This window comes from Strongylocentrotus purpuratus, unplaced genomic scaffold (genome assembly GCF_000002235.5).
Source record: "Strongylocentrotus purpuratus isolate Spur 01 unplaced genomic scaffold, Spur_5.0 spur5_scaffold_11, whole genome shotgun sequence".
NCBI lineage: Eukaryota > Metazoa > Echinodermata > Echinoidea > Camarodonta > Strongylocentrotidae > Strongylocentrotus > Strongylocentrotus purpuratus.
Genome location: NW_022145596.1, coordinates 9,021,293 through 9,045,694, shown reverse-complemented (window position 1 = coordinate 9,045,694; position 24,402 = coordinate 9,021,293). Strand labels below are relative to the sequence as shown.

Here is a 24,402-nt window from a genome sequence, read left to right as displayed (position 1 = left end):
GCTCTCTCTCCCTGCCTGACTGACTGCTACACAGGATGCTGGCTGGCTGTGTGGCCAAGTTTATCAGACTGAAAAACGGGCCTGCGGAACCATCGCTGCTACGCCTCTTCTGAAGTTTAAAGTTCAAGGGTCAAACAAGGTGTGTATGACCTAATTGATGAGAATATAATTCCTCATATTAACTTCACATGATCATATTTTTCATTTATTGTGCTCGTTGAAGCTTGACATCTATGAAAAATCATGATATTCTTTTTCTCTAATCCCCTCCCCCACTGGAGTGTGTATGACCGATCTGATAATCTGACCTGAGTCAAGTGACAGTATCTTTTGTAAAGATCGTGAAGATGACAATGCACTATACTGTGGAGCTGAACCCAAAACGATGACCTTGAAAGAATTTACCGATAACCAAACTCGAGGCCCATTCACATTTCATAAAAAGACATTTGAAAACCATCATTTTGGGGGAACTACCGCTACACTACTGGAAAAACCCATAAAAACTTTTGGTGTTTGATAATTCTGTTTTTTGGCGAGTTGTTCACATACGGCTCTTGTCGCTGCTCTGCATGCGTAAGCTCTGAAGGGAGATTCAAATGACCAAAAACTGGAATAATTCACGGTGCATGTTTTGAGAGCGAGCATTTAAACTTAAAAAACCACTCCAGAGGCAGGTTTTTTCGATTTTCGTCATGTTTATGGATAGTTGCCTAGCAACGTCCAACAAAGCTCTGGAATGTGAAAAAAATGACAATTTTAGATTGCAGTGTAAATGCCTCATTAGTTTGCACATATGCTAGCTGCGCCTCTGGAAACTATGTGCAACATTAATCATGCTATACATGACAGAATGTCAAAGATGTTGGAATTTAGAAATCTATTTTTAGGAAGTGATCTATGATAGGAAGTGTAGGGTGTCTCTAAATGTAGGCATCGATAAGATATAGATGCACTTTTTGGCTGCTTGCTTTTGTTTATGTTTATGGACTTTCATTGTTCATGGCAGGAGACATGAAATTTACAATGAGCCATAAAGGAGGCGCAATGGCTCAGTGTATAGCAGTGGTCTTGTAACCTTGAGGTCACGGGTTTGAAACAGAGTCGATGCGCAAGTGACATTTATCAAGTCCCTCTGAGAGGACTTAAAGCCGTCGATCCTCTGGTTGCTTACTTACAAGGATGCTTTCTTAGCAGTTGGGTAAAACAAACAACTCTTTAGTTGCTGAAGTTTAATTTTGCATTACTTTTTGTGAATTTGAACTATAGCTTTGTCTTGGGTAGAAACTCTTTAAAAATCTTCATTTCCGATTCCTCAATACCCAGAATTAAGTGATGGAAGTTTCATTTTCAGAGAGTAATAGGAGTGATCATCCATCATAGTCACAGAAAAGTCTCTGTTATTGTCTACTACAGAGCCAGAAGGGCATTAACTAACTAAAAACTCAACAGTTAATACCCTTTTTGCTCTCAACATACGCTAAGTGCTCTTGATGGATCAACAAGTGATGATCATCAGTTTCTTGAACCTGAACAAGAGCTATGCAAATTTAAAGACATGTGCTTGTATTTAGCTGACATTTACATTAAATGATCTATGGCGTTCACTTTGTTTGCCCCTGTTTTTACCTTGTAGATTGGGGATAAGTTTCACAAAAGGGGGTGATGAAGTAGTAAATCCATAGACCCCCACCTCTCTCCCCCCCCCCCCCCTCCCCCCCCGAAATGAAAAAAAAAATTAAAGGGGAATCCCACATTTGTAATGAGTTCATTTGCATGAATAAGAGAAAAAGTATGGCGAAAGTTTGAACAAAATCAGATCCCTAATAAGAGAATCATGAATTTGGGGAAAATGAAATCACTACATATGTGCAAATTTCAAATTGGCCTGTGCCATATGCCCTGAATATAGTCAGCATTTGAAGAATAATGGCTTAAAGATGAAGTTGAGTTCTGGTCATGCGATTGCATTGTGAAAGAAACGGTGTGGAACCGACCAGAAAAGGTTGATCATCTAGCATATAAGAATTTGTGTGTATTGCAAGGTTCTGGAATCATCAAAATGATAAGAAATTTGGCCAAGTCTTGGTAAAGTTACAAACACTTGCACAGAAAGATGTATATGGGACTACACGAACACGTGGCGTAAAAAGCCGGCCCCCGATTTTTACGATGTTACATGCATATTTAGAATATGAAGGCATTTGAAGAGCCATGCTTTTCAGGGAACATATCTTAACTGATGTTCTTCCACACTTGCATAATAAGAATGAGTAATGCTCACAAACTATTTTTCACCTCTTCCCAGAACTCAACCTTCTCTTTAAACACATTTTGTTAGATTCACATGCAACATCACAAAATTGAATGATTCTCTAACTCCATCCTAACTCAAAGTGAAAAAAAGTACTTAAAGTACCCAGTAGGTCCTGTGTAGCAAGATAAAAAACAAGATTATCTTGTATGATCATTTTTAGAATACATTTTTAACCTGTAATGGTAATTATTAAATTGTTAGACATATCCTTGCAAAGTTGCACCTACATGGCCGGAGCACGTGACCATCAGGTAGGGCCATCGATAGACTCTCTCCCAACCCTAAAACTGAAATAGAGGGGAACATTTGGGAAACAAGGGGGAAGCACAGCAAGAATAATCTGTTTAGCAGTGCAAAATGTTATCAGCGGCCTAAGTTGTTTCTGCAATTTCCTGCAAATTTTGGTGTCAATCTGGGTCTCCCGATCAGAGGCAGAATGCCCTTCATTCACTCGCGAAGACAGGAATGGGGATTGAATTTGAATCTGGTATGCTCCGTCTCTCTGGAAGAGGAGCCGTCCATAATGCTTCCAACAGACACCAAGGTGGAGATCGGTAAAGAGTGAAAAAGAAAGCTAGAGTTTTAAAAGCAAAACCTGGTCTTCTCCCATTTACATTGTCTGTGTTACCTATGATCTTAGATTCTATCTTTAATTCTATCATTTGGTTGTATTCCCTTGGGGAACTCCTGAGAAAAGCCACTGGAAGGTATTAATTTAACATCTTTTGAAGCCTTCTCCGTCTCCTGCACTTGAGTCGCAATTGGATTTAATGTAAGATCAGGAATTTTCTGTGGAATATTTTTAATTTTATTTTGCAGTTGGTCCAGCTTTGGGAAAAGTGTCATGCTGCACTGACAATGGTACATATTTTTGTCTTTTTACAATTTTGCAAAAGTTACTTGCACAGATAATTGCTGTCATGAACACATTATTAAAGTTTCATGTTGCAATCGTTGAAGTTTTACAGCATTTTTGGTGTTGGAAAGACAAGTTGGAGCCGGAGATTAGAGATGAAAATAAGTTTAAATGTCTTTATTTCCTACCTGTTTGTTCTTATTTTTCAAGCTATTCTTTTATTTTTAGCTATACCTCTTTGGACTGACTGTGCACCCTCATATTGAATGATCTTCTACACTATGAAATTAACTCCATCACAGTTATGGTAATGACATAATGGTGTAACTTTGGTTGTAATTACCAAGCACTTCAAAATATATGCCGGTATACATTGTCTAATAACAGGTATAGGCCTACCCATAACTATTAGAATTCCTTTCATAACTTTTCTCTGGATTTAGGGCTGTAGGTCAAAGATATACATGATACAATTATTGTATCAAATTCTTTATCCTTCTAGAAAGCTGACAGTTATTAGAATACAATCTACAGATGCACTTTATTTTTCTTCTTGCATACAAATACCAAAGTATTAATGGCAGTTGTTAAACGAATGCAATTTACAGCTGATATTTTTTCAACCATATTTTGATGAAGCCTCTAAATATTCTTAAAGCCTGTGAATAAGGCTAGTTACTGCCCATCTTCGTAAATACCGATGCATGATGATAACTCCATCTGGTATACAAAGAATGTGTGTTGATTTTTCCAGCTCTTGTTTGTCACGATATTTTCGAACTTCGGTTTTCCTACTCTGCCCCTTTTTCCCTCCCATTTCCAAGCTATTTCCATGCTTCAGTTTGTCTTCCATGCTCTATCACACATGTTTTCTTTATGTCACTCTCTTTCCTCTTAATTTCTGCCCCCCCCCCACCTCTGTCTGTCTGTCTGTCTCTCTCTCTGTCTCTCTTTGTTTGTTTGTCTGTCTCTCTCTCTCTCCCTCTTTCTCTCTCTCTCTTTCTTTCTCTCTCTCTCTCTTTCTATCTCTCTTCTCTGTCCCTCTCTCCCTTCTTCCCTCCCTCCTTCCCTTTCTTCCTCTTTCCCTTTCTTCCTCTTTCCCTCCCTCCCTCCTTCCTTCCACCTTCCACCCTTCCCACCCTCCTTCCCTCCTTCCTTTCATCCTTCTCTCCTTTCCTCCCTCCCTCCTTCCTTCCCTCCTTCCTACCCTCCTTCCTTCCCTCCTTCCTACCCTTCCGCCCATCTCTCATTAAAGTTATACACAGTGTCGGTCAAATGTGTTTTTCTTGTTTATTTTATTTATTTGTATTCTATTTCATCTCCAGGAGCATAAAAGAATGTAACAATAACAAAAAGTAATGAAATACAGTAACAAATATTATCACGCAGGAACACCAAAAGAAGTCAAATTTCTGTATAAGGCTCTCCTCATTATCTTCTTACTAATATAATTCATCTTGGACTGCATCAATAATCTGTTTTCTTCAAAACTGAAAGAGGACAACTTAAATTGGAGTAATTATCTGTCTAGCTAGACAAAATTGTTTTCCCTATAACAGTACACTGCTCTTTCAGAATTGTCAATTGTCATAAGTTTGAGTTAAATGGGATGTGATATAAATGCGTAATGATAACTGTTTTTTTAATGACATTAATTATTTTCATCTGAACATAAACTCAAAACCACTTCCATTTTAAAACACTATTTATGATATCAGAACCACAAAGGGGACCTACTTTCCTACTTGCTTGAACTGGACACAACAATAGAACAATCAGTCTAAATTTGTTGCCATAGCCTTGCCTTGTTTCACACAACCCAAAGAACCTTTATTGTCTCTCCGACTGTTGATTTGTGGCGTTGCGGACGTAGACACCTTGGCACTAGGAGAAAGCCACACTCCACGGATGAGCAGGAACCGGTATCTGCGGGACAGTGATGAATGGGATCTCTGCCATTCAGATTCCTCTTCAAAATTATAACTGAAAGACAGACAGGAAAAATAATAACCCTTATTAAAGTGATTATTTCTAGCCACAAAATGATTTGTTGGGCCGTTGATTGCTTTAATAAATACATGCTGTTACACTCCAAATATTGTAGTGTTTACAACCGAAGGGAATGGGGTTTAAAAAGGTTTTTATTTATAGACAAAGTGCAGGATAACAGTCCAGGCAGTGTGAGAAATCTGTTTGCTGAGAGCCAGAAGGGCTTTAACTCTGCATAAAACGATGTGAGTTAAAGAGAAGGTTGAGTTCTGGGAAGAGGTGAAAAATAATTTGTGAGCGTTATCATGCTTATTATGCAAGTGTGGAAGAACATCAGATAAGACATGTTCCCTGAAAAGCATGGCTCTTCGAATGCCTTCATATTCTAAATATGTCATGAAACATCGTAAAAATCCGGGGTAGGATTTTTACGCCACGTGTTTGTGTAGTCCCATATACATCTTTCTGTGTACAGTGTTTGTAACTTTACCAAGACTTGGCCAAATTTCTTATCATTTTGATGATTCCAGAACCTTGCAATACACACAAATGCTTATATGCTAGATGATCAACCTTTTCTGGTCGATTCCACACCGTTTCTTTCACAATGCAATCGCATGACCAGAACTCAACTTTATCTTTAACCCCCTTCTAGCTCTGATCAGCAGACAAATTAATGATGGGCCACTGTAAATAAAATGAATTTGATCCTTCTTTAACAAAAAACACCCTAGTTTGCCATGGCTTTAATCTCTAATGGCGTTTCAAAAGGGATGTAAATTCAATACTATGGTTACTCGTGTTATGGTGGACATTCTGTGAGTTTTGAAATAATCTCTTGTTAGAGATTAGAAAATTTTTAAGTACTTTTAAATCAAAACTAAAAGCACATTTTTTTCATCTAACTCGATGTTAAGGATGTTAAGCATATCAGGAGCTCTTGCAGTGCAGTATATTTACATAGTGTATGTGTTTTATAAATGTATATTATTTTATTATAATTTATTATTTAGCTTACATTATGTTGATGCTCCTGAATTAGATTCAGAGTCATCCATTATTACTATTGTTATCAAACAGTATGTTGTCAGATTCAAGCCTAGATGGATTAGTGAATAATAACTGAACAAACAATATTTCTTTAAATAAGGTGAGACTGCCCCCCCCCCCCCCTCCTGGGGTCCACAAGTTTTTGAAGAAGATTGAAGAAGAAACAAAATCTTTCATTGAAATGACCTGTGTTTTTAATTAAGTTTAAGTGCCTTGAGTAGAAATCTGTGAATTTTGCTCAGGGTAGCACAATTGAGAGGACTTTCAAAATATACAAGAGTTTTATCAGAATACTGTGCTCTCTCTCCCTGAAATGAAAACCACTTACAGATAAGAGGAATTATACATGTACATACATACATGTGTAGACCATATGCATTCATCATTAAAAAGTTCTCTTGGCAATTAGTGATGTACATGTAAACAGTGTGAATTCATTGAAATCTTTAAAAAAAACAATCGTTTGGTTAAGATGTATTTTTATATCTTAAAACTGTTACTGGGTATTTGTTTTTATAATGCATATTCTAATTCAAATTCAATGTACCTGATCCATATTTTAGGTACTATATACATAAGGAAAAAAAAAGATTCTATCAAGAGCGAACCATTAAAGTGTTCCTGAGCTCATAGATCTCACCAGTAGCTTTTGTTGAGGTGTTAGAAAGCACTTTTCCTAGTCATAAAGGTTCTTCCTAACACCTCGGGAGTCACCAGTGTAAAGTTTGAGCACCTTTTCAGAATTTTTGTTCTTCCACTTCCTTTATATTGTGCCTCAATTTTTTAGGGCACCTTTGAAGACCAGCCTAAAACATTTTATGTGCCCAAACTTTTAGACGCCCCAACTTTTAGACCTGCCTTTGGACCATGCAAGGTATATGCAAGCCGATGTAGGTACCACTTAATCATGTGCTAATTAATTAAGCGGTATAATACAGCTTTTGGTTACAGGTCACTGTATCTAATGAGGCTTAAATGCTTGGTGATGCTTAACAACGGCATTAGAATGCCAGTGGTCTGGACCCCCAAAAAGCTCCAAGAGTGCGGTTACTTTACTTACGTGCCCTAATTCTTTTTACACTAGGAGTTAACGTGCCTCTGGTCCAGATCTGAAGTTTCTTAACTCTCAGTATAAATAGGGTCTCATAGTGTATGAGCTAAACATTTCCATGTTCAATACAGAAAGTCACATTCCACAGTGGAGGGTTCCGTCCCAAAATATTTGTTCAGACTTTTCATATGCCGGTTAGTACAATGCATTATTAGCACGAAATGACGGCTTATTTACAATTGTGAGTTTGCAAAGTTCATTATGTAGGAAACCGCAGACACATTCATTCTGTACAAACAAATTGATGCTGTCATTAAAAGTAAATGCATCAATTGCACAATAGCAAGCTGTATAATCTCAGCTTTGTAAAGTTAGTGAAAGGACCTCTTTTCCAAAGGGTGATGGATTATGTACATGTCTATATTTGTTATGCCAATATTTCTCATAGATATTACAGCTTAAACGTTTTATCTCTAATTTGATTGTCTCTGCCTGATCATATCCCTCAAATCAATTAAAAGAGTATTTCCCTCCTTGCAATTACCTACCATGATGCAACCACAAATGCAGCCCCTCCCCCTCCCCCTCCCCCCTCCCCCTCCCCCTCCCCCTCCCCCTCTCCTATTTATTGTATTTATTCTTTAAATTCGACCTAGTTGAATGGAGTTGACATTGTATCTGTCTGTGATAATTAAGTTTTTAAGAGCTTGTTCAGACTAGTTGAAATTTATACGAAAGTTGTATAAAGAAACGTCATATAAAGAATCAGGTATGGCAAAATGAGCATACAGACTACATGTAGATAGCAACATCGTATAAAGAAACGCCAGAAACTAGTATCGAGGAGGCCAATTGACATGACAGCTGGCCAATCATTAGTGCCCGCTCATGATAAGCCCTGCCCAGTGATATGATTTTCAGACGATAGGATGCTCAAACATGCATTTCCCTATACCGGTATGACGTTTCTTTATAGGACGTTCAGACTTAAAAAGGAGAAGGATAAGGAAAATTACTAATCGTATAGCTTTACGATGAATTCTCATAGTCTGAACACAGACTATGTTAAGATGATGGAAAGGAGATTTGAATGAAGCTTAATGAACATGCATATCTCATATTTTGTCCATGGGTATCAAACTTTATGTGCTTGGTATACTGTTTAATATGTTCCAAACAGGGCCCTGTTCCACCCATGCTTTACAATTAATACCAGTCATGTTGTGTAGGCCTACGTATATTAAAGGAACTCTAAATTGAGGGTATCACCCATTTCTGTCTGTGCCAAAAAAGCTATCCTTTCATACAGATACTGTAGTGCACTCAAAGCATTTGTTGAACACAAATTGTGGTTGCAGTGCTAATTTAGATCTCTGGCCGAGATATTAATTATTTTTCACCTCTCATTTGTTCCTACTTTCAGAATCAAAAAAACAAAAAACAAATTTCAAAGCAGCTCATTTTTTCTATACCGGTATTTAGGTATTGATTTGACCCCAAATCAATCAATCTGTTAAAAATTGTCTAGGGCTTAACAAAACTATAAATGACCTTTGATATGTTGATAAGTTGAGTAGATATAAATAGCTCCAAGATGCTTCTGACAGAAAATGATAGATTTGATTACCATCTATTGATTCTTACCTTATTTACCTTTCTTTTTTGATTGTCGGAGAAATCAATTTCAGTCTGCCCTCCCCCTTTCTTTGTGCCAGACGTTTTGATGCACATTTCTCCAGCTACTCACAAAGATATGAAGCATGAGGGGAATCAAAGAGGGTTATTTTATCCACTAAATGGTTTGTATTGTGCATCGCGTCTATTACCCCACAATTAAATGGGTATATATCTCCACCATTTCTTTACACCCATTAGAGATCTCCAAATGACTAATGCATCGCTGTAATGAATGTCATTCTAGTACCGCCTAGGGTAACGCTAACTGTACATCCCCTCACAAAATATGGACCCTGAAGAATAGAGAAAAAGAACAATACAATACTTCTCTCTTCCCCTCCTCTTGAAAGGAATGAATGGCACAGGATGCGCCCGTGTCATGTTATTTTTCACCCCAAGGCGAATTGTCATCAGTCATTTGATTCAGTTCTTCTTTGATTCATGCCTCGTTTTGACGAGCGTGCTATCAAAAGGTGCGGGATTAGTTGAAGTGAATGCAACATGATTTTGATTGCATATTTCGGGGTCCCTGGCGCACACGCTGTCTATCCATGAGCAATGAGGGAATTCTTTTTTGGGGGGATCTGGTTATTGAGGAGGAAGTTTGGTATTTCGGGAGCTCGATCTGGAGTGGTTTTTAGAAGGACCATGAAGAGCATTGATTGTGGTTTTGAAGGGTCGTGATCTGCTGAATGAGGGCTAATGATGTTGGGCTGGATTAACAATGTATTCGTGATGGATGCCCTTATGTGTTGATCTATAGAGGCACACACAGAACCATATTGCCATTCGGTCTAACACCAATTCATCTCATATCCATTTGGTCTAATGCCCTTCTTTCTTTACCCAGTTTGTCTACTTTAATACTACAGACTACAGTAGTCTAATATTTTGTCTATGATACATGGGTAATTGCAATTCGGTCTAATGCTAATTTGTTTAGTACCCAGCTCGTCTAAATCCCTTTAGTCTATACCCAGATTGTCTACTATGTAATAAATATTTGGTTTATTATCCATGAGTCTCTTGCCATTTTGGTCAAATGCCACTTGGTCTAGTGCCACTTGGTCTAGTATCCATTAGGTCTAGTCCCTTTTGGTCTAATCCCTGTGCATGCCATCTTTATTGAGTTGTCTACCACACAGCTGATCTGTATTATTATTTTTTGTTGTTGTTGGGGGGGGGGGAATCTAGTATTCATGGATTTATTGCCATTTGGTCCAATACCAATAGACCAGTTAACTAACACATTTAAATTGTGTGCATACTTTTTAAACAAACATTCTTGACATCCTGAAAGCTTGCCTGAGGCTTACCCGACATAGTAACATGTAATATATGCAGACTGGAATCCGAGTATTGTTGTCCGGCATTCATTAATAACAGGTTAATGAAATACCTCGTCACTAGGTCCCCAGGAAAGAAACATCCTTAAATTTGAATATGTTAGTAAACCGGTCCATTCATCTAGTATCCAGTTCATCTAATTCCATTCCGTCTATACCCAGCTTGTCTGCTATATGACTGATCGGATATATTATCTCATATATATCCATTGTTTCATTTCAATTTGTTGTGTAATATCTCCGTCATATCTAATTCCATATTGTTAGTTCCTAATTTGTCTACTATCCACTTGATCTTATATCATTATGTCTATTGTCCATCAGTTTATTACCATTTGGTCCAATCCCAAATAACCCAGTATCTAGTTCTTCCAATCTCATTCTGTCTATACCCAGTTTTTCTACCAAACTGCGCCCTGTTTTATATAACTTATTATCAATAACGAGTGTCACGTTTTTGTATAAAACTGCCCACAGCCAATCAAATGCAATGATTCAACAGCTTATAATAGTTATTGTTACTTTTTATAGATAACAAGGACTCCAAAATGTTAAGTATCATGCTATCAACTAAATAAAACCGGATGAAAAGTTTGTTGGGTCTTACCCCGACTGGTATCAGATTCAACATTCATAGGACATTCGCTGTAGACACCGAGCATTTTGATTGACAGATTGTTGAAGCAGACAATTAAACTAACATGAATTGCAGAAGGAATGTAAGAATTCTCTCAAGGTGGCTAATATTTAAACAGAACATTGACGGATATTGATTATTAAAGTGTCTTGATGAAGGGCCATTTAGAGAGTTTGCCAATAATTGTAATGATTAATTATTTAAGGATACTATTTTCCTGGATCTACTGAGGGGTAATCACTTCATAGTACCCTTTTTCAAGGATTTTTATTCTCTTGGTCCTCGAATGGAGCATTTATATAAATACTTTCCGCTAAGAGCCAGAATGGCATTAACTTGACATGAAGTGCTTTAAGTTAACGACCTTCTGTCTCTCAACAGACAACCAGTCAATCACAGACAGTGCGTGTCAACCTTAAATGAGCTTTTTCTCATGACATGATCTTTGACTACAAATAAAAACTAGGAAAGAAGAAGAAACTGCAAGAAGTTATCATTTAACTTGGGCTCGACATCAAACATGGCTTCGGTCTACATCAAAACTGCCTGATTGATTTCAAAGTTTGTCCATCATATTTGAACTGTGCCCATAATGTCGTATTGGGTTGGTTTGGTTTGAAGACATCCAGCGTTTTTTGTCAAATTTTCTTTCTGTCCTGTCATCCATGTAAATATTTTTCAGCTCCTGTCTGTTGGCTGTCCTTGGACAGGGTACTTTTTAGGGGCCTGAAACTCTTACAAAATCAAACTCTCTTTTCGGGATACTTAAAGAGAAGATTGAGTACCTTTAGGGGGAATTCGATTCAGAGTATTCATTTAATTTGTTTGTGTCATATAAAATAAGTTCCCGTTTGAAGTATGTGTTGTGTTTGAAAGATTGGCCTTAATTGAATCACTCTAAATTTCACAAGATGTGTTGACAAAATCTGAGATTTGAGGGGAAAAAAAACTCCACAGATCTGCAGGTGTCCATTCCAATACATGTGCACTCTGAAGAGATTCGCTTCCCAACCATAGTGTAATGTGTGTTGATATGTCAGGATTGACCCGGCAGATATTCCAAATGACCAAACAACTGTTCCAAGATTTAAACTAGCATTTTGATATTTGGTGAACATCCAAGCAAAATCTGAATGTAAACATATTTGTGCATTTCCTATTTTCATTTACATGGAACACAATATATAATTAATTAGGAAAACTTCTTTCATCTTCAAAGGTTACAGTCTCGTACTGCATGATTTATTTTCAGGAAGTCAGACTTGGGTCTCGTAAAAGCTGACATAATTTCTTTTTCTCAGAATTGTTGTTATTCAGTCAACATTTTATAGCTGGTTATTTGAATGGACTTACAAACATAGGCTTCAGCATTGCACTTCTACTGCTTCACAAGACCATCAATGACTCCTTATCCTTTCAAATCACTTTCCTCCAAATCCCCCAAAGAAACAAACCGACAAACAAACAAAATATAAACAAACAACTACAGGTCATCTGTTTGGCGCCAGGAGGGCATTAACTCTGCATTAAATTATACAGATTTTGATTGATTGTACTAGGGATAATGTTACATGTCTCTGATTACAACATTATAATTGTATCTGAACATTTGCAGAAAGAATACTACAAAGTCTTTCCTTTTTAGCTCCACTGTACTACTTGTAGCTACTTACTCCCTCTATATAGAAAACTTCCCCAATCGGTGCCTGTTGGTCCCCCATGATCCTCTTTTTCTTATAATTGAGAGCTGAGTTGATGAGATAGCCACCTGTCAGTGACCACGCTGTGTGGCAATCCCTTCTGGCCAAACTAGTACAGACGGCCTTTAAGAGGCTTTATAGCATGTTTCTTCAACTATTTTCTTCTCTTCCACCACTAAAGTTACAGCTATTTTTATGATTTTTCCTTTAAGACATCAATTATACTGTCATTCTTGCAGGTGTCATGTACTTTGCGGGTTAGGGCGTTCATAATTTCACGTAGCTCTAATATATATGTGTACACACATTCTTTGCAGCCACTGTGCTATTTGCTCGGAGATTGATTGACCAAAATTATTTGCACGAAGCTCCATTCATCAATCAGTCGCTTGAACATTTCTGAACATGTCTTGTATTTGCCCAGAAGTTTTGGTATTTTCTTTTATCTTTATATCTCATTTTAAGTAAATATATCTCCCAAGCACCTGCTAATGTATGCATTGGAAAGCCTTCATATTCTTTTGATTGCAGTCATGAGTTACTTGTTTAATTTTGTTAACCTTTTCATTTTATTAGAAATTAGTTCTTATTTTGAAATGTACATTAAATCGTCGCTGTTTTCACGAAGTGACGGTAGTGAAAACAAATTGCATTCACTTTGCGTGAAGATTTTCCTCACTACCGTCACTTCGTGAAAACAAGGACGAAATGTATAAAAATATAGGCAAATAGGCCTACTATATATGCATATTGATAATAATTTTATATTTCTTACAAATCTTAGATTATAAATAATAAATGGGATACATGTTATATGATATATGAGATACATGTATAATAATTATATTATATAACAAATAATATGTGATTTATAACATATAATACATAACATATAACATAAAATACATAACTTATAGTATATAATGTATAATGTTTATGATATATAATATGTAATATATGATATATATGATATGAAATGTATATCATTTATTATATACACCATTGTACAAATAGAATGTTTTTGTATGATATATGATATATAATGTATAATAAATAAAACAAGACTTATAGGAGAGGAAGTTGATGCTGGCCGGAAGACTGTATTTGAACAATTGATGCATACAACATATACTATTACAGACATAAAGAGGTTACAATCTTATTCAAAAACACTGAGAATCTAACTCTGTTAGGATCGTGACTTCACACAGTGTCAAGACCACTATCTCTCAGATGGGAAATTGTCGCCGAACATGTGTTATGAATAGGAGGGAGAAAGACAGTGATTTTGTTTGAAGCGAATTCCTTCTTCGTGAAATCTGGCAAACATATGTGCGTGTTGCCCGGGCAATGAGAAAGAAAGAAGCTGTGTCCTTGTTTTGTCCTTCATTTCTTCTTGCTATCATTCCGAGCATATGTTCACTCACTTTATTCTCTGCATCTCGTGCAGCTTGAACAGGATAGCATGAATCTCCCTCCAGCCCCCCTACCCCCATACCCCACCCTGGCCATGATCCACCCACCCACCCCTCCCCCCAAAGAAAATGCACCTCTTCCCCATGACCAAGTTCATGCTCACAATCTGTCTGCTGATATTAGTCCTTGTAGTCCAATAAACCAGACATTTGAAAGCCCCTCTTTTCTTAAAACCTTTTTTAAGAGTTATAGTACTTTCGGTACCCAGGCAGTAAGATTTCATGACTGAACCTGAATAGTAAAGATTAATCAATAAAAACGAAAAAAGGAACTCTTGAAAACACAAATGGTCATATTATAGGCATTAAATATGCAATGTAATTACTTTTAGTGAGAGATGCTTTTTAGCGGAAACAGAACTTTGATCTTTGTGGCAAATTGTTGCTGTTAATTAAGCAGCTTTTGATTTTGCTAAGAACTTCTGATCTCTTGGCTTATAGTTCTCGAAGCTGGCCTAATTTAGCAACAGTTCAGCTCTGTTACTCTTCATAAAATGTTTTATATGGTGGAACTTGAATATCAAGTGAAATCAAGTAGTCAAAACACCTCCTTGGTGAAACAAATAAGTGCCAAAAGAACGATTAGAGGGTGATAAAATGCATCATCGAATCATTAATGAATCAGTAAGGAGCAGTCTGTTGTGTCTGACCAAACAACCCATGAGCGTCTGGCAGTGCGGAAACATGAGGCCAGATTTCAGCTGAATGGATTCTGTTGCAATCATAACAGTGTCATATCACTTAGAGTTATAACAGAGCCCAAAGTCTGTAGGTCCTAGGGGGCATATCGGCTGCGGAGCAATCGGAAACGAATCCTTCAGGGGAGGTAGTTAATATTGAGATAATATTTAGTGACGTGACTTTACTTGGGGATTATATTTTTCACACCCTTTTTGTGTGGTGTGTGTTGAAGTCATCTCGTTTCCTAAATTTTAGCAAACAGTTTTGGTTTTCCTGCGGTATTATCTTCCCCTTTGCCTTGCCACTTTTGTCTCTTTTTTTCTTTTGCTGTATTTATATTTCCATTTTGTTCTCCTCTTTCTATTACTTGTAGTTTTAAGCACTTTAAAACAGTTCTTATTGTGTTCAACCTTTGCTCGAATTGATCGTTTTTCATCTCTTTTCTCTGTTTATTTTTCACTCTCTTTCTCTTTATGTTATTTTTGTTTTTATTTCCATATCGTTGCATAATCACCTACATTTTATCAACCTGTTTGACCCTTTTTGTTGAAGTTAATTTCTCCTGATGCCCAACAAGAATTTCTTTTTGATGGCTGACAAAAAAAACCCTTTCTTCTGATGCTCTTTCGCTCTCTCTTGATACTTTTATTTATCAAGTCTACGAGCACTGCATGTCATGCTGTAAGCAAGCCGTAGAACAAGTGGGCTCTGCCCTTTCTACAACACTTTTCCACTTTTTTTTAGCAGAAAACAAAAATTATTAGAACAGATTAGTGAAAGTTTGAGCATTATCCGATAAAAGATAAGAAAGTTATAAAAGGTGTTTTTAAGCTGTGATCAATCAAAAAACAAACTGGCAATTCTGTGATATTTCTAACAATTGGTCTGTACTGAAAATTTCACAAATAATCTTAATTATGGGAAAAAAACAAGCAATAAATACAATCCTCTGGTCTCTTCTCCCGGCGGGGTTATCAATAAAGGAATAGATATGGTTCATTAACGGGTTATGTAAAAACACACTTGAATGATTTTTTTTTAAATATAGTACAGAGCAAATGATGAGTGGAGATACATCACAGAATTGCTAATTTGTGTTTGATTAAACTTCTGAAATTCATAACTTTCTTATTTTTTATTGGATTTTGCTCAAACTTTCGCTGATCGGTTTCATTTTTCTGCTTTCAATAGAACCCAAGTGAATATCAGGGTGGACTTTCCCTTTAAGGCACAGAGTGTGACGGAAAGGATATCCGCCAGCAGAATGGATTATAATCGGCACTAAAAAAATAAGTGGCGACAATGGGCCGGTTCATGCATGAGTGCCGTCTCTTGTCATCGAATTGGATTTAGGAGTAATCACTCAGCGACATGCATGGGAGTAGAACACAATAGCCACCCAGCATTCTCTTTCAACCACACTTCCGATTCATTCGATGGAGTTGGCAACCTTTGTGAGAATAATATAAAAAATCAGAAACTCCCCCCCCCCCCCCCCCCTCTGCACTTGCTTGTTTTGTTACTATAGAATTATGAAAGAGGAAGAAATGGGTAATAAAGGAAGGTTTTTGGTCAAAAATGAAAAGCGGGTGATGTGGGTTCGAGCTTGCAGGAAAGGGAATTATATTTATTCTTTCATAGCTTTTCATTTTATCCCCCTCTCTCTCTCTCTCTCTCCCTCTCTCTCTCTCTCTCTCTCTCTCTCACTCCCTTCCTCTCTCTGTTTCTCTCCATCGTCTTTCTTCCGAATCATTCATACATGCACGATTGATGCCTGTAGGCTGATCAAAGCCCTGGAGGCTGGCTGGCTCGCTCTTCACGCTATGTTGTTTCTCGATTGCTCCTTCTTGTACAAGAGGTTAAAAATACATGTACATGGAAAAGATGAATGCATGCATAACACAAATTCTGATAAAGCCAAGTCAAAAAGGAGAGGACTATGAATAGGGGGAAAAAGAGAAAGATAAATGGAGGGAGAGAGAGCGATATTTTTATATGTTCGTTGGTGTACGTGTTCAGATACAAAGGTACACGATGTGAAATAAAAAGTTATCTTTTTTTTATTACAGAGCTTTTTACGTAAAGGTTTTCATTTGTTTGATTTGGACTTTTGTAAGAAGAAAGATTCAAGATGTCTGAATACTATAATGGCATAAATTTGCCATCTTTTCAGAGTGTTTGAATTCTTTTATTACTTTTTCGTCTCTACCCCTTTTATCAGCTTCTATGTACCTCCATTCATAGGTACCTAGCATATTGTTGAATGATGCTCTGTACATATCTAAAAATATTCAGTTCATTTTCAACTGAGTTATACTGTTATAGATTGTATGGTTATAACCTTTCAGACTTGAGGCTTGTATTATGATGTGCATAATACAGTATTGTCTGTTCAGAGGCAAAAGGGTGTTAACTTTCTAAAAGTAAATATGACTTAATGCCCTTCTGGCTCCAAACAAAGGATATGTTTATATTTGGTAAACTTATAGGCACCAAGAAAGTTAATTGATAATTCCTGTTAAATGCTTTAAAATGGGTGCTTGACAATCTCCCTTTTTCCTTGTCTTGCATTTAGGGGAGGGGGGGGGGGGAGACAATTGTGTAAAAATGTCATGTTTTCTGCAAAAGTAATTTTGACATCTGAGAACAGTTGTGTGTTATACCTTCTCTTCTTGATTGATTGAAGTCTCCTAGCACATTATGCATACCGGTATTTGTAATAGTTAGTTTGTTGTATCTGACTGCTAAGAGAGTAGGTGTATGCTTGTAAGTAAGCAACCAGGAGACTGACGGCTGTACGTCCTCTCATAGGGACTTGGTGATAAGGATTAATGCCTTACCAAAGGGCACTAGCGCGATGTTGAACCCAGGACCTCCCGATTATGAGACCCGCTGCTCTACCACTGAACCACCATGCCCCACATTATGTGACCTGTGTAACTGATTAAACTACAATATGAACACACCTAGGCAGTAGAATTCTATTTGATATGATAGGGTTATTATTCATTGTGGCTTTACAAGCGTCTAAATAATGCTTGCTTGATTTTTATTATTTCCATGTTTGGTTAGCCATGCATGAAATGCATTGAAATTTTTTCTCTTCTTCACTTTATTATCCTTCTCATAAACAACCTCTCTCTGCCCTGGATTCTTTTTCTTTTCTTCCCGTCCTGTTATGCTCTTGTTCTGCTCCTTTTATTTTCTCTCCTCGTTTATTGCGCCACAAATTGAATATGATAGGAAGGGATTAAAAAGTGCATTGTGAACAAATTGGTGCTTTGTAAAGAGGGTTTCGGCAGACATGTTTCGCCCGATATTCAAGGCTCGACACCAAAGTTCATCGCTGTTCATTCTCCTGTCTGAGTTCAATTTTTCTTTTTTTAATATCCTAATTGGATGATCATTTTGACCCTCTCTTTTAGACCGGGGAAGACAAGAGATTTATTTTACCTTGAAATAATTGTTTTCTTTCCACGTATTCGTTCAAACTGAGGAGATAAAATACTTTTAGTCAGAAAAGTTTGATTGGGTTTTGACTTTGGTCAGGTTTACAATGTCACATCTGGTTAAAATGGGGCATTAATTTGGGCTTTTCAAATCTTTTATTAAGATCCATGGTGATCAATTTATCATTGATGAAATAAGGAATGTATAACTTTTTTAACAGAAATGTCGTGGATTTTGACAAATAAGATACTGATGCTACTGGTGTAATCAATTGAGGAATTTGCATGCATAGTAGTACAGTCAAGATATGAAAAAAAAAGGGGTCAACCTAGAACTAATTGCAACAGAAACGATTCCACTTGCATATTATCTGGAAAAAACATAAAAATAACATACTAAAAGTTGACAAAAATTGTAGTGGTGGATCAGTGCCTAATTTGCATAAATTCAAAATGGCCGCCATGTCGGACCCTGGTAGACACACAAAACCTATTTTAGCCTATATCTATAGATCTGATACACATAGAAAACTAAACGTAGTGTCTTTACCAATGTTTTGGGGGTCAAGGAACATGATTATAGCATTATAAGCAGCTTACAACTACTCTTTCACTCTTAATTTGCATAAATTTGCATATAATTAACCCTTTTAAAAGTCAAAATGGCTGCCATGTTGCATGTTTAAAACTATTTCTCATCTGATACTTATAGAAAGTTGATTTTAGTGCCCTTATCCATGTTTAGGGGGTCAAGGAAAACATAATTATAGCATTATCAGCAGCTTAGAACTACTCCTTGACTCCTAATTTGCATAAATTTGCATATAGTTAACCCCTTTTAAATTCTAAATGGCTGCCATTTTTTCATTTTTAAAACTATATCTCTAGATCTGAGACACATAGAAAGCTAAACGAAGTGTCTTTACCGAAGTTTTTGGGGTCAAGGAACAAGATAATAGCATTATAAGCAGCTTAGAACTACTCCTTGACTCCTTATTTGCATAAATTTGCATATAATCAACCCCTTTTAAATTCTAAATGGCTGCCATTTGTTCATGTTTAAAACTATATCTCTAGATCTGAGACACATAGAAAGCTTAACGAAGTGTCTTTACCGATGTTTTGGGGGTCAAGGAACAAGATAATAGCATTATCAGCAGCTTACAACTACTCCTTGACTCCTAATTTGCATAAATTTGCATACAATTAACCCTTTTTAAAAGTCAAATTGGCTGCCATAATGTTGCATGTTTAAAACTATTTCTCATCTGATACTTATAAAAAGTGATTTTAGTGCCCTTATTCATGTTTAGGGGTCAAGGAAAATATGAGCAATGATTATATAATTAAGGTGCATGTATGATTAAATATTTTCTTTAGAGTAGCTCACAATATACGTCACGGTGTTGCCAATTTATGTTTGCTTGATTACAACTTCAAAAATTCATAATTTTCTTTAATATTTCTTCTTGTATTTTGCTCGAACCTTCACTGATCTGTTTCTTTAATTTTTCTGCTTCTGTTAAAACCAACTTCTAATCAGGGTGGACTTCTCCTTAAAGTTTGGTGTTTTAACCATTTTCTTTGGTTAACAAACTTGACTGTACCATTTACTTCAATTCAATTTGTTTATTCGTCCATGTAAAAATATAAAAATAAGCTTCGGTCATATAGCGTGATGGATTTAAAGCAAAAACATACACAATGATATGAGAATCACTGTGTCAATTCAAGTTGCAAATTCCATATTCCACAGCTTACTAATAGGGTGTATTGCACAAATGAATACATGAATTTTTGAATATCATTACTAATTAAAAAAATGCAGTTATACTGATTTCATAGTTACAATATTACAATAGGCTTACTTAGAATTATTGGATAAATTAAAATTCTATAGTGTAATTGCGAATATTAAAAATAAAAATAGAATTAAAGCTATATATCTTATTTCGCCTAAATGATGAGATTTCAGAATAAACTTTGGAATACCGTTGTTAAGTACAAACTGCAGCTACACTGAATAGACTATTACAATTTGAATAATATTCAATTAATTAGATCAATAATACTAACAATAACTGTATTTATAGATTAATTAACAATTATTACATTATTGCATTGAACACAGAAAAAATTGCATTTATTAAGATATTTAAATAACATAAAACATTGAAAATTTAACATTTAGGCAAGAGAATGGCAAAGAAACACCAGAACTCTGAATAATCTGACTCATAGCTAAAAATGCCTATTATTGAGAACATTTACTTGGTGTCTTACCCGAGTCCTTATGGTAATATAACTTGATGATAGAATTATTAGCAAATTAAACTATCACAGAGTCTACATTATATTTACAAATGGTTTGCATATAATTTATAAATAGTTACATATTTACATATATTTGCATAATTGCATAAAATTTAATATTATTAGGTTCATTAAATTTAAATAGGCTTCCACAAAGCGTAATTAATTCTTTATTTTTTTGTTCTGAGAATGATTTTTTTTTTTAATGGAACTGAGCAGATTCCCTGTTTCCATGGTTAAGGAACCGTTAGTATTGGGACCTCCATAGCCAGTCGCCATAAACTAGGATAAGATCACATAAATTACTATAAGATTAAACATCTGAGAAAAAATAGTTATCATTCTACTTTTCCTGCTGTTTTACCGGGGATGCTTTTTCAAATATCATCAACATTCCAAAACTTTGTTTTAAACTTAAGCAAAATGACAAGGCTCACCTAGTGTTCAGAAAGTTAGAGTGGTTCTTAACAGTTTGCTAGGAATGCTTTCTGATTAAAATAAGGACCTATGCATTTATACCAAATACATCTTGATGACACTAATTTGCAAAGTAGAAAGAAAATCATGAAAACAAATGAGCATCCATATTAGAATATGATGCATTTATCAATCATTGGATGTAAGGTGCAAATGTTTATGGTTGATTATCTGGCAACCTGTGGATAAAAATAAGAATTAGAAGTTGTGCTTCTTAATGTCTCAACCATTTTGCAAAAGTATCTACCATTTACATTTATATTTCTTCCAAGAAAAGTGCTGCTTCAAGGCCTTGAAGATTGCGCATTGTGTGTGTATGTGAGGAGCCTGTGTGAGCCTGCTGGGCAGGATCCTTGCGCATATACAGTATACCGGTATACAGGGTACAAGTAAAAACTTTTAATCCCGCGGGGGCAGTTAGGGGTGCTTCTTTCCCAGTGAGGACTTAAATGCCTCCAGGGAGAGTAAGCAGGCTGGATCTACTGGAAGGTTGTTCCAGTCCTTGGTAGTTCTGGGGAAGAAGGAGCTGATGTATGCTTGTCTAGTACACAGTGTCGCTCTGAAGCGGGATCCGTGACCTCTTGTTACAGATGTTGCTGCCTTAAGGTATTGTTGCCATTCAACGTCAACAAGACCAAAGCGGATGCGATACAGCATTGCAAGACGGCTTTGCAGACGTCCACTAACTAGCGAGGGCCATTTTAGTTTGTTCGTCATAGATGTAACACTGCTGGTACGATCGTAGTCGCCACAGACGTACCGCGCACTCCTGCGTTGAACAATTTCGACCTTGTTGATGTTTCTTTGGGTGTGTGGATCCCATGCTGTTGCAGCATACTCCACTATGGGCCTAGTGTATGTGACATACGTAGCCTCCTTGATCTTTTGGTTGCAGTGTCGAAAGTTACGGCGCAGGAAGGCACAGACAGAGTTTGCCTTCTTGACTGTGGCATCTACATGGGCATTGAAGTTCAGCTTCTGATCAATGTGGACCCCGAGGTACTTGGCTGAGTTGACCTGCTCCAGCTGATGACCATGGATGGTGTATTGGCCTAGGAGTGGCTTCTTCGTGTTGGTCACTCGCAAGACCTGGCATTTGGAGGGATGGAATTCCATCTTCCACGTCTTCTCCAAGTCCTGGAGCCTGTCTAGATCTTCTTGCAGTTTGTCACAGTCCTGGGTCGGTCTGATTGGTTTGTAGAGCAGACAGTCGTCAGCATAAAGGCATGTGGTTGAATGCCTAATGCAATCTTGTAGGTCATTGATGTAGATCAAAAATAACAATGGACCTAGGACGCTACCCTGGGGTACGACAGATGTGACCTTGGCTTCAGAGCTGAGTTGGCCCTCCAGTATGACTTGTTGGGTACGGCCAGTCAGGAAGTTCTCGATCCACTGAAGAGTAAGGCCGTGTATACCACAATGTTTGGCTTTGAGAAGGAGTCGTTTGTGAGAGACCTTGTCAAAGGCCTTAGCAAAGTCTAGTAGGATTACATCATACTGACCCTTGTCTTCCAGTCCTCTAGCAAGGTCTTGGATGGTGAGGATCAGTTGTGTCTCACAAGAACGGCGCTTCCGAAAGCCATGCTGATTTTCAGATAGAATGTCATGATGGATGAGGTGGTGGATAACTGCACAGTGAACAACATGCTCACACAGCTTGCATATGATCGCAGTCAGTGAAATCGGCCTGTAGTTAACCGGGGATGACTTGCAGCCCTTCTTGTAGATGGGAACTACAAGTGCCTTCTTCCACATCGATGGAACGCATCCTTGATGAAGGGAGGCTTGGAAAAGCAGGGTGATCGCAGGGGAAATCCGATCGGCGGTTTCCTTCAACATTCTGGCAGAGATTCCGTCTGGCCCTGTTGCTGTTACTCGACAAAATCAAAATTGTTTTTGCAACCACTGGATTATTTATTTGGAATGGACCAGTCATCTGCCAGAGCACAACAATTGTGTTGGATTCAAAGAATAAAAGAAGCCGATAAACAAGGATGGTTTCAAATTCTTCAATTTTATCTTTAAAAGAACAGTGATTGTTCCTGTTTAACTGTAACTACTACTAGGTCGAGCGTACTCGCACTGATTTGACAAGCTTTTTCCATTCAGTTCTATTCTCCATGATATTTGGAGCTCCTGTCTTGGTAGACAGGTGTCTTTTGCTAACTGGTCAATGTAAGTCATTGCTGGGCGCCCTCTGGTGCGTTTGCCCCTTGAGGGCTCCCAGAAGAGCATTTGTGAAATGATTTCACTCTTGCTCCTCCAGCAGTGCCCACTGAAACGAAGGCGACGGTCTCTCAGTCTGGCTTTTGCTTTTCGGATAATCAGGTCTTGTTTTGACTGATCAACCCACGAGCCAAGGTACTGAAAGTCTTGGACCTGCTTCAGCTTTGTCCTGTCAGCAGTACAGATATCGCCTTCACGAAGGTTGTACATCATGAATTCTGTCTTAGTACTGTTTATTTGTAGACCGACTTGGCTTGCTGCAGACTCCACTTGTTCTAGGAGCTTCTGTGCCTTTTCCAGATTGTCTGAGATTAGTGCAATATCATCAGCAAAGTCGGTATCAGTGATCATTTCAGCAGGATATCTGCTACTTTTCCTTTCCTGTAGGGTGAAGCCTAGATCCTCGAACCCTTCAGTAGCCATTCTTAGAGCATAATCCAATGCTATGATGAATAGGTATGGTGCTAAGGTATCTCCTTCAAGCACTCCTGCTAAGATGGTAAATGAGTCGGTCTCTCCATCTGGTGAACGTACTTGAGCTGTGGTATCTTTGTACATCACTCCTACTGCTGTAACTATTGTGTGTGGTATTCCATAGGCTCTTAAGATGTCATGTCATGTCATGTTCAGCAAGTACTGCCCATTTCTGTTAGTCCTATTGCCAAAAGTAAAACCCTTGCTGTCTATAGAGCTAACCTGGGCATTCATGTCCCCACAGATAATCTTAATGTTGTGCTGAGGGATCTTTTTAATGACATCAGACAGTAAGCTATAGAAATTTACAGCTTCATTGTCTGGGGAGCAGTTGGTTGGACTGTAGCAGGTGATAACAGTGGGAGGTGGATTTCCACTGAACTTGACTAGAAGTATACGAGGACTCGCCTTTTTAAGGTATTCCAGTGACTTATAAGCAAAAGGACTCATCAATATACCAACCCCTCCAACTGTGCTATTCACTGTATTCTTGGTGCCTTAAGACATAGCTAGTACCCAACCTTTGCCCATGTCCTTCATCTCAATATGCACATTTTCATGGTAGATATGATGTATCTGTATACACAGAATGTCTACTCTCTTTTCTTCAGCTAGTGCTGTTAGTTCTCCCATCTTAATTCTCCTTTGACTTGAGGGACCGGACATTAAAACTCGATATTA

General features: G+C 37.4%; 1 protein-coding gene across 1 annotated transcript; it reads right to left on the bottom strand.

The window, feature by feature from the left end:
* Nucleotides 1-23,067: 23,067 nt before the first annotated feature.
* LOC115922362 lies at nucleotides 23,068-23,805 on the bottom strand. Its single transcript, XM_030981271.1, has one exon. It carries the CDS (start codon nucleotides 23,803-23,805, stop codon nucleotides 23,068-23,070), a length of 738 nt encoding a protein of 245 aa, XP_030837131.1.
* Nucleotides 23,806-24,402: the final 597 nt, after the last annotated feature.

Coding starts and splice junctions, on each gene's coding strand:
- LOC115922362 (XM_030981271.1), bottom strand. CDS start 23,805: ATGTACAAAGATACCACAGCTCAAGTACGTTCACCAGATGGAGAGACC.